Consider the following 13,776-nt stretch of genomic DNA (forward strand, 5'->3'; position numbering starts at 1 on the left):
AAAAAAAAAAAAGCAAATGTTGGCACTGGGTGTTCATCTCCTCCATTTATCATGGATTGTTGAAAGCAGTAAAGGTCAGATCGCTACTTCTGCGGAAAACTCCTTACAAGTGGATAAACTTTGGTGATGGGAGAGAAAGGTCAGATCAATAATGCCATGTAATCTCTCGGAGCCTGCCAATGCTCATCATCTGAAAGGCTGCAAAGCTCAATCTGTCGCTGGGGCAGTTTTGTCTGTGTCCCACGGGGTCCGGCTGAGCCAGGAAACCCAGCCCTTCCATCACCCCATGGAGCTCCCTGCTGGGGAAGGAGATGTGGGCCAGGGGAGTCTTGAACACTTAGCTCTCGCTGGGTAAAGCATTAGAGGCTGCCACAAATCAGAAGCCTTAAGTCTCACACTTAAAAAGCCCTCACCTCTTCTTCTGAGTCTTGCAGCACCTGCCTGCTGAGTAGTCCATGGACAGAGGTAGAGGAAGCCAATGTCCAAAGGCACTACGACCCCCACGCCCCAGAGCCCCAACCCAAAGGCACTACGACCCTGATATCTCACTGCTCTGACCAACCAACTTCTGCCAAGATCCCAGGCAGAGCCTTGCAGGCACCTCATGCCATTTCCCTTCAAAGCCTCTCACGTGGAGCCCAAAAGCCAACCCACCCTTCTGCTCTCCTACATAATCAATAGGAATTGCTGTGCTCCTTGGCTCCGAGCGCAGCCAAGCTCCTCTCTGCACCAAAAAGGTGCCACAACTGAGATGAAGTACCCTTCCAACAGTGCATAGTGATGAAACTGCACATTGAGAGTGAAACACTAAAAGGAAGGCCAGGTGCCATCAGTCACGGCTCCTATCCAAATTGCTACAGTTTCATGGTGATTTATGGCAGAATACACGGAGCAACACATATATTTGAATAGCACATCCAGAGCAACGTTGGGTGCTTAGAGGGAAATGAAGGAATTTTTCAGGGAGGCTTTCTTGCCTACTTGAGAAACCCAAAGCTTCCAACAAAAAGAGAGGTTTCACTCTCAGACTGCAGGATAACACAAACTATGACTCATTACAACACTGCATGACATGGAGAAAGACTTGTGTTTCTGCAGAAGGGCTGACCACTGGGAATTAGCCACCAGAAGGAGAAGTGTGTTGTTAGAAGCACAGAGAACTTAATTATCACTAAATTTAGCACAGAGGCAGTAAAAGCTATTGAGAAAGTAAATGGATTTCTATTTACATCTTATGTTTTCCCTTTCTAATTTCACCAGACAGAGGAGGAGCACAGTACACTTAATCAATACTTATTGCATCCAGGGCAGAGCCATCCCTTTTCTTGCCATCGCACATCAGGTTGTCACACACTTCCAAAACCTGGCTATGGGCAGCGGGGCTTTGTGGGACACCCTGGGGTGACAGCCCTGCCTCCAGCACGGACGGAGGAGCTTCCTTCTGGGCCCGATCCTTCCCACTTGTAGAACAAGCTTTTCTACTCTAATCTCATTGGCTCCCTCTATTTAAATATCCCAAGGTTTGAAATTGTACTCATAACTCCAGCAAAGTGACTTAAGAGCATCGCCTGGCTAGAATCCAGACACTGACCCAGCTAGAAGAACAGGCTGCTGCTTCTTGCATCAAAGCATCAAGTCACCCATTCACAGCAGGTTTCTATAATGGATTTTGAAGACACACTGATTGCTCAGTCTCATCTGCTATTTGACACTAGCACACAGAAATCCCCCCATCCATACCAGCATGGGAGAACGCAGCTCTGGTGGAGAGGTACCAAGCCTTAGTTTGCAAGGACTGCAATCTTGTCTGCATCACTAAAGCTGCTGGATGACATTTTTTAACAGTAATGGCAGAGGAAGCGGTGAGCAGAGCCCACATTGCACACAGCATCCCCCATATGAAGAGCAGTCCTGGGATGGGATCCACCAGGACTGTGCCATAAGGACACCAGGCAGGACAGTGAGTCACTACCAGCAGGGCACACTGCTGCTGCTGCTGCTCTTATCAGAGGATCAGAGAAGGTGAACTGGGTAATCAAAGCCTGAATTATTCCCCAGACTCCCTCAAAGAAGAAAAAAAGACCAACCTTGCTGCTGCTCCATTAGCTTGGCAACGTACGGCCTAATCCTCAAAGAAGGGAGCTTATGCTGCAAAGAGCAAACCTGATAAAGCTCCAAGCTGCAACACCCTCCTCCTCCTCCAGCTCTGAAGCCCTGGATGCAGGCAGTGTTACTGCTGGAAACGCATGCTGTCCTCCCTTGTCCAGCCACAGCCATCAGCTCTGCCTTCACTCCAACACCGCTGACCCATTTCATCAAAAAGCACTTTAATAAACAGCAAGAGAACGAGGGAAAGCGCCCAGCACTGCTTCAAGTGATGAGAACAGTAAGCAAAAATAGCACTGCGAAGCACTTATCCCTTCATCTCACCAATAATTAGAAATACATGAGATTGCGTTATGCTCTTAAATAGGCGGCAGTAAGGGCTCAGGGAATACAATTCAGTGGCTACAGTTTATCATGGTAAAGTCAGCTCTGTGGGGCTACAGTGTGCCGGGTCTAAATGGGAACCATTTGTTTCCCTTCTGCATTGCAGCAGAAGCCAGAGGACCTTTTATGGGAGCATTGCTGACAGTCTCCAACTGTTATTTTTGTTAAATTAAACGCTGTGCCGACCGGCGAGCAGCCGGCCGGGCCCCCCCAGCTCCCTGCAATAGTGCACACAATGCTCTGTCATAACAGATAATAAAATTTGACAAAGCAGCCTGTAATTACTGCTCTGCTTTACAGAATGCTACGCGTGCTGCGCTGCTCTTGTAATGAATGACATGTTGCTGAGAGCCCGCTGCTGCTTTACATGGGAGACACACAGCAGTGGCTGGAACGTAGATGGGGGGGTGCTGTAAAGCCAAGAGCTTTGCTTTTTGTGCCCATGTGAAGAACAAAGCCCCTCCCTCACCAGGCATGCTCTGCACAGGTGCTGTGCTGGGAGCTCTCAAGAGCAGAAGGGAAGGCGATACCTGCACACAGGCATCAACAGGATGAGAGGATGGCCTTAAGTTGTGGCAGGGGAGGGTGAGGTTGGGTACTGGGAAACATTTCTTCTCCAAAAGAGCAGCGATGCAGCTGCACAGGGAGTGCTGGGGTCACCGTCCCTGGAGGTTGGGGATCTCAGAGGTCTTTCCCAACTGTATTGGTTCTGTGATTCCGTAAGGGGATGATTTGCCTAAAAAACACACTACAGATGTCATTAGATAAAGCAGCTCCACAACAAGGGCTCCTCCAGCACTCCCTTTGGCTGAGAACCTGGACACACCTCCAGGTACCTTTTAGATACCACGGTGGCCCACGTACTAGAGAGCAATACATGCTGCAGCCTTCAACCTCCCTCATTGCTGGCATGAAACAATTAAGGCAGCAGAACACACCCTCAGCCTTCTCCCCTCCCCAGAAATGTTAGGCTCCAGCCGCACAGTCCCTCCCCTTACACCAGGTAGCCCTCCTGCTCCTTTTTCACATGCCAACCAGCGTGCCCTGATCACAAGGAAGGCTTCAAACCACAAAGCAGGTTCAAACAATTGTTTCAGTCCCACTAAATTTAACAGGCTATTACAGAAGAATAGCTTTACCGCTGGACTGCAGCAGGTGAATACATTTCCCTGGCGCAGGTTGGTTTTACTCTACCAAACCCCCTGCCTTCCCAGCCACACTCCATCCCTCCCATTGCCCCGACAGATTTCTGTATGCATAACTTTTTCCAGATGGCAGATTCAGTGCAGACAGCAATTTACATAATTTAGATCTGCTTACTGGCATAAATGACATCCCAGCACCCCCCGGTTTCCTCCCAGCCCCCATTCCCACACGTTGAGGTTTTGGTGGTGCCTGAGGCAGTTCTGTGGATGGAGGAGCTGAGGCACAGATACCTGCACAGGCAGAACTCACGGCTGAAAGCACTCCAGGCTGAAGTGTGCTCCATCAGCAGGCTTTGCTGGACGGCTGCTCAGGTGCAAGGAGGTGAAGGAGAGGCTGGTTGCACTTCTGGGTTTTCTCACAAGCAAAAATACCAATGAGATCGTGCTCCAACCAGACTGAAAAGAATACACTGCAGCTGTGGCTAACTTCTTACTTGCTACACCTACTCAAGGAGTAATTAACTCCATGTTATTTAACTAGCCTTAACTCTTGTTCTCAATCACCACTTTTCTTTCCGACCTTTCCTCCGTGCTGATCACAATACCAGCGCAGCCTTCTGTCATCCACTCTGGGGAAGGAATGGAAGCGATGTCCTGAATCAAAAGTGCCCAAAGAGCACAGCAAAGCTCTCCCACTATTCACAGTACGCAGCCTGGGGTCAGAGGGAAGGGGGGAGCGTTGGGGAATGCTTGGGTGTTCCTATGGGTTTCACAGCTGAGTGCCCTGTGCGCATTAAGGGGCAGCCAGAAAGCTGAAGACCACACCAGGATTTCCAACACACGCAACCAGTGACCCCCACACAAACGCTGCCACTGAGACAAGAAGCCCCAGCAGCAATCGGCTCCATCAGGTGGGATATTGCTTTCCTCTACCTGCAGTCCCTCAGCTCAGCTGCACGCTTCCCAAGAGCTGCAACAAGTGGAGCGGTGCTCTGCCAGCCGTAACCTGCAGCATGGCACAGCCCTGCTCCGTCTGCAGGACCTGCCCACAGCCCGCCTCCCACCAGCAGGAGCCAGACAGGTCAGGGCGGTCTCCTCTTTAGAATGCAGAGCTGCACACCGATCAGAAAAATCCGTGTCTGCACGGCCAGTTTGGGTGAAATCACCCAGAACAGCAGCTTACTGCCAAACACAAAGTTATTCACCTTCCTGAGAGCTCCACTTTATACAGAACATAAGTTTCTGTCCCCAAACATCCCCAATAGCAACCGAAACGTGAAAGCACTCAAAACAGAAATGTGCTGGCAAACACGAGATGCAAATGCATTCCTCTTCCAAAGAGCCACACTATGTGCAGAACAGAAGTCTGAATCCCAAAATAATACCCAGCACCAACCGAAACACAACACACTTCCCCACTTCTCGCCTTGCTTCCCTCAATATAGGAGCACAATGAAGCAATTGCCATCGTTAACATATGCACTGTATTAAGGGCAGCCAAGATTTAACATTCCTTTGTTAATTTGGCAGAGGGGAAAGACACAATAGGAGAGAGCCCTACAATTTGCAGCCATCTGTGATACCGAAAACAGTAATAAACTTGAGAAGCGCCATTATTATACGTGCTATCGCTCCTAGGAAGCCAACATCTCCCAACATTTACGTCTTTTATGTCTGAATTAATGCCTCTTAATTTCTGTAGAAAGAAAGTGTTTCCAGACATCTCCTCCCATTACCCAACCATTAATCTTGCCCACTGGTTTGAGCTCCCATAGTACAATACAATTTATGCTGTCAGAGATCACTGGGGAAGTCAGACTCAATTATAAATGTAAGACACTAAATTACTTCACGCTGTTATTTTTGGGGTCATGACAGGCACCAGCAGCACCCAGCATCTCGGGCCACTCCATCTTCCCACTGAGAGCACCTCCCAGCCCCACAGGGCACATCCATCACTGAGTTCACATCCATCACTGAGCTCATCGCTCTGCTCATGAAGCGAACCTCAAGCTCCCCGACGGACAATAAAACCAATGTTTTAGATTAAAATGAGTCGAAGAATATTCATGGGGCTTCTTGGAGTGGCAGATCCTGATGGGATGTCCTCCTCAGCCCCGCAGTCCTGATGATGGATCTCCCATTTACCTTCTGCTGGGGGAAATCGCGCAGCCCGCTCAGCGTGCGAGCGCAGCGGGTCACATCCATCATCTTCAGGCCTCTGCTTTATTTTTAATTACAGCACTTCACTCAGGAACGCTACTTCAAATCATAAACCTAAGGAGAACGTAGCTTTCAACGTGCAGAACAGCCGTCAAATTCGCTGCTTTGGCCACATCAATTTGCTGGTGCTCTGTGCACTAAGCAAGAGATGATGCTGCATGGCTGTCGGACCCCACGGGAAGAGGAGCTGCCCACAGTCACAGCTGCTTCACACCTAGCTGTGTGCTGTGCCCACATGCTGCTCTTCCTCTGCACAGGGCCCTTTGCATTTAGCAGCAGGCAAAGTTACGGCAGCATGGTTTCAAACTGATAATTTAAACCAATCGTTAATGTCTGGAACAGACTTTGCAATTGAGCGTCCCAGTTTAATGCTTTTATTGTGGGTAAGCAAAGCTCACTTTCATGGGATCAAGGGGGTGAGAAGTTTGACACAAACGCTCCCTGAGGTTGGAAATAACACTGCCCTGCTCCTTCCACCTAGCAGTTCCACCTAGAAGTGCTGCTGGTATCAAACTACCTTCGTGCAAGCAGCTTTTGCACAAGGCAAATAAATTCTTTAAGAGAAGATATGCCTAAAATCCACTCACCTCTTAGTAGAGCCACAGCTGTTTGCCAAGAGGGCAAATGGAGTCAGCAGGCACAGCTCTCATCCCACAGCAACACAGTGCTCCAGAACCACAAACTGCAATACTATCTCAAACAAAACCTTTAAGGAACTGCTCCTTTATTCCATTATGAGCACATACATTACTTTAAAATGGGTTAACTGAAGTGGTTTAAAGCATTAATAGGAAGTTCATCCTCGGTGCTTCAAAGCAGCTATTTTTTTATTTTATTTTATTTTATTTTTTTAAGGAACTAGCTTAGAAAAGCATCATCCCATTGGGCTTTAACAAATATAAATAATATTCTGGTAGAAGGACAAGCCAGCTGAGCAGAAGCTCAGATTGTATGTAACTAAGAGGAATGCAAACCATGGTGACTGCATGAAAGCCTTGAGATGAGAAAAGGAGAAAGGCAGAAATGAAGGAAAACATCAAAGGGTCCAATTTCCCTCTATTTCTTCTTTCCTTCATTCCAGGTAATTTCTGAGATTGCATAAAAATCTCTCCAAACAGGAAAGAGCATTCTGGATCATGAAACGCCAGTGTTTTCAAATGGCAGTTTATAATGTTTACGATTAACTTAAATCTGATACAGTTACAGTCATTTGCGAGATACTTCTAAAGAGTATATTATCATTTTAAATCCAAAAGCCAGAACATCAAATGCCACGAAACTCAATTAAAATAATGAAAGAGAACAGCAACAAATACTGGCCTTTAGACTTCACATTTGCTGGCTACCCTCTGCAAACAGAGAAGGCCAGAAATATATTTTTCATTAGAAGCGTGAAGCGAAAAACCTCACAAAACATGGAGCTGGAAAACAAGTGGCAAGCTCTGCTTAAAGCACAGCAACCACTGATCTCACCTCCAGTGCACAAAGCCCTGCAGATCTGCACCGTGCCATCGGGGCCAACCTTCCTGCCTGCTGATCTGCTCTTCTTCTACTCTTGCCCTTTCTTTGATGGCATAAAGCTACTCCAAAACCTGCCTTTGGGATTCACACTAGAGCCTTGGGGACAACCTCCAGATTGAGGAAATAAGAGCTGCTGTCACATTTTTTATTCCTTGTTCTTCTGTATCGACGAGAGGAGCTTTACTTTGTTAAGGAAGGGTGTGTTTTAGCAGGAAGCATCACGTGAAAGAAATGGACAAATTAAGAATGTTCTATCTGGCTTTAATATATCCCAACAGCACTCAGAAACAGGAGAAAGCATTGCTGTGCTGTACCACTGCTGGTAGCAGCCAGGGCTACGCAATGGCTTGTGTGAATTGCTGGGAGCACCTGAGAAGGAGAACAGTCCTCCGAAAGGAACAGAAACGCAAAGCTGCAAACAATCCGGAGCAGATATGGCTCAGCTCCCAGCGAGTGATGTCACAGAATCATTCTGGTTGGGACACACCTCTGAGATCCCCAACCCAACCCCAGCACACCCCACAGTGCCCATAACCACGTCCCTCAGTGCCACATCCCCACGGGCCCTGAGCTCTACCAGGGATGGTAACCCCCCCACTCCCCATGCAGCTGTACCAATGCATCACTGCTCTTTCAGAGAAGAAATGTTTCCTAATTTCTACGAACTTCATAACTCAACAAGCAAGAGCTTTCCATTAGCAGCTGTACCAACCTCCTTAACGAAATACTAAATGCACAAAAGCTGGAGTTTTGGAGGAAAGGTCACTCCTGTGCAGCCATTACTCAGCTACACTTAATTGTGCCTTGGTAAGTAGGTTAACAAAATCTCATCGCTCAGAAAGCCTTGGGAACGACTTTGCTTTCATCACTTTGAACTCCATGTTCCTAAAGAGCCCAGGTATGTAATTTTTCAGAGGAGAAAATGCCACTTGGTAATTAGCTCAAGTGATGCAATTGTCTTCCAAGGGTAATAACAGCGACTTGTAGCATCTGATGCCTGACAACCTTTGCAGCTGCAGCTTCATCACGGAGAAGGGCACAAAAACAAACAGGGAACAAGAGGCCCTGCAGCTGGTGACACGGGCACATCCACTGCCAGCCACTCAGCAGCGGGTACCAGGAGGTCAGCAATGGGAACAGCCCATGGACAATGCTGCTTCGGTTGCCCTTCTGCGTTTTACACCTTGTGTCGCCCTGTCCCTGCCCACACCCACTCCTCAGAGCCTCATTTCCAAGAGGGCAGCAATTCAGCTCATAGGGCTGTTGGCTGAGGGGTGACCATCCTTCCTGCCACCTCCTGGCAGGCAGCAAGAGCAGTCACCGCTCTCTGCAGCTGACAGATCTCCAGCCCAGCACTCTGGGATGCTGCCCAGGACGGTGAGAGAAAGATGAAGCTCAGCCACCTTTACTGCTGCAAGAACTGATGTGAGGATATCTGCCAAGAGCCAACCCGACGTACATGTCAGCATGCCCTGATTTGTTTCATGCTTATCGAGAATAAGAAAGATGCACAAAATTAACACTCACTAACATGGGTGAACGCACGGCAGAATCTGGGGGAGAACAGAAAAGAAAAACAACGATTTTCCTCATTTCTGGTAGTTCTGAGCTAGCAGTGTTCTACTGATTCATCTTCTCCTCTTGAGCCTCTCAAAACACACCGATCAGAGCAGGAAGGACTTGCACTCTGTAACCAAAAGCTCTGCCCTGACCAGCTGCAGCCACAGATGCCTCCGGCCAGGAGCACAGCCACGACCACATGCTGCTCTTAAGGGGCACACACTGATTGCCAGCTCCTGGAGCAGGGCTTGCTCCAGCACGGTTTCTCCAGCAGGAAAGCTGGAGGACAAGGACAATGTTCAACAAAGTGCACCCATCAAAAGTAGACCCAAAGATTATTAAAAATTAGCAGGCTTTACGATGATCCACCACATCACATCCCACTCAAATGCAGCTGCAGAGCAGCTAGCAAGAAGTTCATCTGTAGCTAGGCTGACTGTAGGTAACCCTGCAACCTTTTCACAAGGCACAGCTCCACCCAATGTACCTCCAGTGCAGGAGGAGAAAATATTTTGCCCTGAAACTCCAGGAGGAACCAAACTCCTCTTTCTACCCTCCACCCCCCGTCTGTCTGTGCTGCAGGTAGAGCCCATACCCCTCCTGACACCAGCAGCCCTCTGCCTAGAGGACATTCCCATACAAGGTATGTGGCTTTTTCCCCCAGCACACTTTAAGATACAAAAGATACAAAAGACAAAGATCTATAGGAGACATCCGTACCCTTGACTCACCAAGAAGAGAACAGGGGCTTCTTACCTGATCGTCCCCACCTCCACTCTGTCACAATAACAAAACAGAGGACAAAAGGCGGCTCCAGCAGCAGCAGGACAAAGCTGCTGCCTCCCTGCCCCTGCAGGCACTGGTTCTGGGCAGGGGTGGGCTCAGGGGTAGGTCCTACCCGCCCAATGGGTGGAGGTGCTGCTGCAGGGCAATCAGGCTCCTGTGCCCCCAGCTGGGCTAATTACAGCAAGGGCAGGTGCAGCAACCAGAGTCATCACAGCAGAACCCTGCAGCAGAAACATCTCCTGGTTCTGGCTGAAAGCACCGAGCACAAAAGAGGAGGCTTTCATGCAGCCCTGGGAGGTGAACTCAGAACTGCTGCAAAACCAAACCAAGTGGGAGCACCTTCCTGTGAGTGCCTTCAGCAGCTCAGCTGTTTCCAGACACACCAGTTAAAATTGGGCACGGAGGGCTGATGGCACATATCTCAACATTCAGAGGCTGTGCACGGAGCACTGGATACAACATTTGCAGTTCTGTGCAAGCATTACTGGAGGATCTCACCATGTGTTGTTATTGGTCTGATTCCTGGCCAGGAATGCTGTATGGCAGCACGGTGTTGAAATGCACCTCAGCTACTCCTTGTGTTTAACAGTCCTGGTGAACACCTAGATTTTATAGGTGTATTAAACACTTATAATTTAATAGCCCTATTTAAACACCTCATTGAATTCTGAAAATAACTTCAAGTTTTACTACAAATTTCTTTTGCCACAGAATGGTAATAGCGACTTAAAAAATGAGTTGTCTGATCCGATGTGTGCCACGTTCATTTGGGTAAGAGCTTGTCACAGCTCTTTTTCAGTGCTTAAATAGTAAAGTTTCATTTGCCTTCCTGTGGAGGTTGTTTTGCATATCATAAAAAAACACATACAACAGGAAAATTTTCCTCCATTCAGCATAACTCTGCCTTTATCATCTTACTCATTACATCTCTTCACGCCATGGTAAGTAATTCCTCTCCCTGCCTTGAAGGCCATACAGTTTCAGACTGGAGAGTGGTTTCTGTTCCTTACCCCTTGCTTTGCAGCCCAGTTACATGTATTTAACCCACCATGCCTGTCCCCAGCCAGCTCCTCTGAGCCCTCAGGGCTGCAGTAGCATTGGCTGCAGCCGAGGAGCATCCTTGCAGGCAATGCTCTGAGCCCAACAACAGTTCCAAAGGCTGCCACTGTCCCTTTGAAGCCTGTTGCTCCAAGGTGTTCCTACCAACAGGACACAAACGGCCCGGGAACACACCCAGCTCTACAGCTTTGTCCCCCAACAGCTCAGTCCAGATCGGCCAGTCAGAGGCAATGACCCACCTCGAGTCCTCCAGGCAAACCATGTCAAACCAGCCCGGTTCCACCAACACCATTCAGCATTCTTTGTGGTTTTCCTAAGGACTGTTCTGGCTATGTCTATCTTCACTTAGTTGACATAACTTTAAATGAAGATTGGTCCAAGTTCAACTGACTCTGATAGAGATGTAGAGGAAGAGAGGAGAAGAAGAAGAGAGAATCATTACTCTTGCCTAGCAGATATTCTCCTAAATGCTCCTTTTACTCAAAAATATAGTATACTCTTCAAAGGAAATGACCCTATTAAAAGAAAACGTCCCCAAATCTATGATCTGCTGAGTTCTGTGAGAGCAGCACTTGCTTCATCTGTCTCACAACCAAACTCCAGTTAAACTCCCATGACATCACTGTTTCATGAGAAACTCGCCCACCCCATCACAGCTGTGGGTGGTTTTGCACTCTATTTACTCACTGAGCATGCTGGAGAGGTCGGTGTTTGGGCCTGGATAAATGTATTGGCTGCTTTTGGGTGGGCACTGAGCTCTGCATGGCCATCCCAGACTGCCCAAACCCAGCAGCTGGACGTGCACAGACACTGCCCACCATGGGGAGCACAGCCCAGGCTTCCCAAGCAGAGAAAGTGTTAAAAACTGGGTTTGCTGGGAAGCTGACATGCAGGTCTGTGTAACAGCTATGGTCACTTTGAAACTACAACATCCTGTCCAGAGAACACACCAACAATGTCATTTACTACAGTATTTTCTTTGGCATCCAGGGAAATTGCTGAAAGCCCAAAAATTTTTCCCTGGATTTGATCCCAATTCTTTACTTTCGGTCTATCCAAACTAATTAATACAAAACAGACGACCTCACCATTTGGCTTTTGGATGGTCCTGCCAAGGTTACACGAGTCCACATAACCCACCTGTGGGACCCCTTTGGGGACACAGACCAGACTTCTCAGAGGGTGGGTTTTAAAGCAAGAGAAGGTATCACGTATGGCATCTGTGCTCTGAAATGCACTGTGCAAGCAGGTGAGAAAACTATTTGGCACCATACATGAGGCTTTACAGTTCTGCTTTGTGAATACAATGAATTCCAGCACCTGACTACCAAGGTAAATTCTTGATGTACTTTCCTTATTTGTAAGACCACTTATAGAAGCCGTCAACCAAAAGGCTGAAAAACATGAAGAAAGCAGTAAAGGGAATCAAAATATATTCAGCTGCAAACAGATACTCCTAATGCATTCTGTTTTCCTGTGCAATTTAGCAAATGAGTTTACATCGTCTGACAAGTTGTCCTGGAAAACATAAAAGCTCAGATTAATTTTACCTTTGTAGGGATTATAATTCAATATTTGCTTATTTACCTCCAGCCACACCAGAGCTAAGAGCCATATCTTCTGTGCACCGTCAGATCCATCAATACCAACTGAAGGCAGGCAGGAGGATGCCATGCAGCGTGGCACTGCTGGGCAGCACGCAGCCTCACCCACTGCCCCACAGCTGCCCCAGCATCCCCAAGCAGTTTTAACCATGGTGTGCTGTCTCCCTGCAGAGCCAACAGCACCCAGCTTTGTTTGTTGCCCTGTGGTGTTTACATATATCCGTGTCAGCCATCACATCCTGACGGATGGCTTTTTAATGATGCGTACAGCACTGAAGGGGTCTGTTTGGAAGGAGAAAATGGAAGAGCGTCGTGGGCAATTTCTTTGCTGTGGTGAGATGATGTATGGTTTTGCACCAGGTGTGAAGACAACGTAAGCTGTTCCTGGGGGAAGAGCTTCGAAGGGAAGGAACCCAACATCTGCTCTGAACTGAGCTCTGATGCTAAATGCATACAACTACCCCCTGAGCTACATCTCTGCCTACAGCACCTACTGTCTTCAGAGTGCCAAAAAATAAAAGATAATCAATCCAAGATTAATTATTTCATTTCTTTGACCACCACTGCGGTCAGGATTGGTCTGGACAGCATCTCCTGGACGACTTCATACAGATCCAGCAGTCTGTCTGCACTGCACACGACAAATCCATCAGGTTTTGCACGTGGACAAACAGCCGAACTCCGGGCTGCAGGACCCTCCATCGAGCTGCTCACTGTTTGGGGCACACATGGAGAGCAGCTGCACTGCCAGCTGAAACTCCACTGCTAAAAGCCCCATAGGGTCAACCCCACGAACCGCAGCCGTGTTTCGTTCCCAGTAACGCAGAGCAAAAATAAAAGGCAGTTAAACCTGTATGAATCCCACAGCAGCAGCACAACTGCCACTCTCTGAATCCTCCTGTGTTTTTCCAAACATCCCTCTAAATCGTTATCACGCAAAGACAACACTTTCCTTCCTGAGCCTATGACATAACAGTCTGAAATTCCAGCCACCCTGCAAACTTACTGCAGCCCTGCAAGCACCGTGAATCGCAGCTGCTACTCTGTGTCTGTGCCAGCTCCTTCTCTGAAGGAAGAAGTGAGATTCCTGGAGAAATCTGCCCGCACAACGCTGGCTGCAAGTGACACAAACAGCATCCACGTCCGACAGGCACCCGCCACCCCCGGCATCGCCTCGTCTTAATTAGTTCTAAGGAAACTCGTCTCCCAGAGCAGCACGGAGGAGCGCCGCGGTATGTATGTAGAAAATGCCATACGTTACCAGCAGCATGGTGAAGTTCCCCGTCACCTGCAGGGAAAGGAGGGAGCGTTCCTGCAGCACCGCCAGCTGCACACCGCACAGCTCAGCTCACTCCGTCGGCATCAGAAAAGCTCAAAGAGGGGAAAAA

General features: G+C 48.3%; 1 protein-coding gene across 1 annotated transcript in view; it reads right to left on the minus strand.

The window, feature by feature from the left end:
* The window catches only part of IQCJ (IQ motif containing J), a 35,797-nt gene extending 22,044 nt beyond the window's left edge, over positions 1-13,753 (minus strand). The window contains exon 1 of the mRNA XM_031555016.1: positions 13,650-13,753. Coding sequence (XP_031410876.1) covers positions 13,650-13,658 — 9 coding nt within the window. The 5' untranslated portion in view covers positions 13,659-13,753. The remainder of the gene's footprint in view (positions 1-13,649) is intronic.
* Between the last annotated feature and the right edge of the window lie 23 nt (positions 13,754-13,776).

This window comes from Meleagris gallopavo, chromosome 11 (assembly GCF_000146605.3).
Source record: "Meleagris gallopavo isolate NT-WF06-2002-E0010 breed Aviagen turkey brand Nicholas breeding stock chromosome 11, Turkey_5.1, whole genome shotgun sequence".
Taxonomy (NCBI): domain Eukaryota; kingdom Metazoa; phylum Chordata; class Aves; order Galliformes; family Phasianidae; genus Meleagris; species Meleagris gallopavo.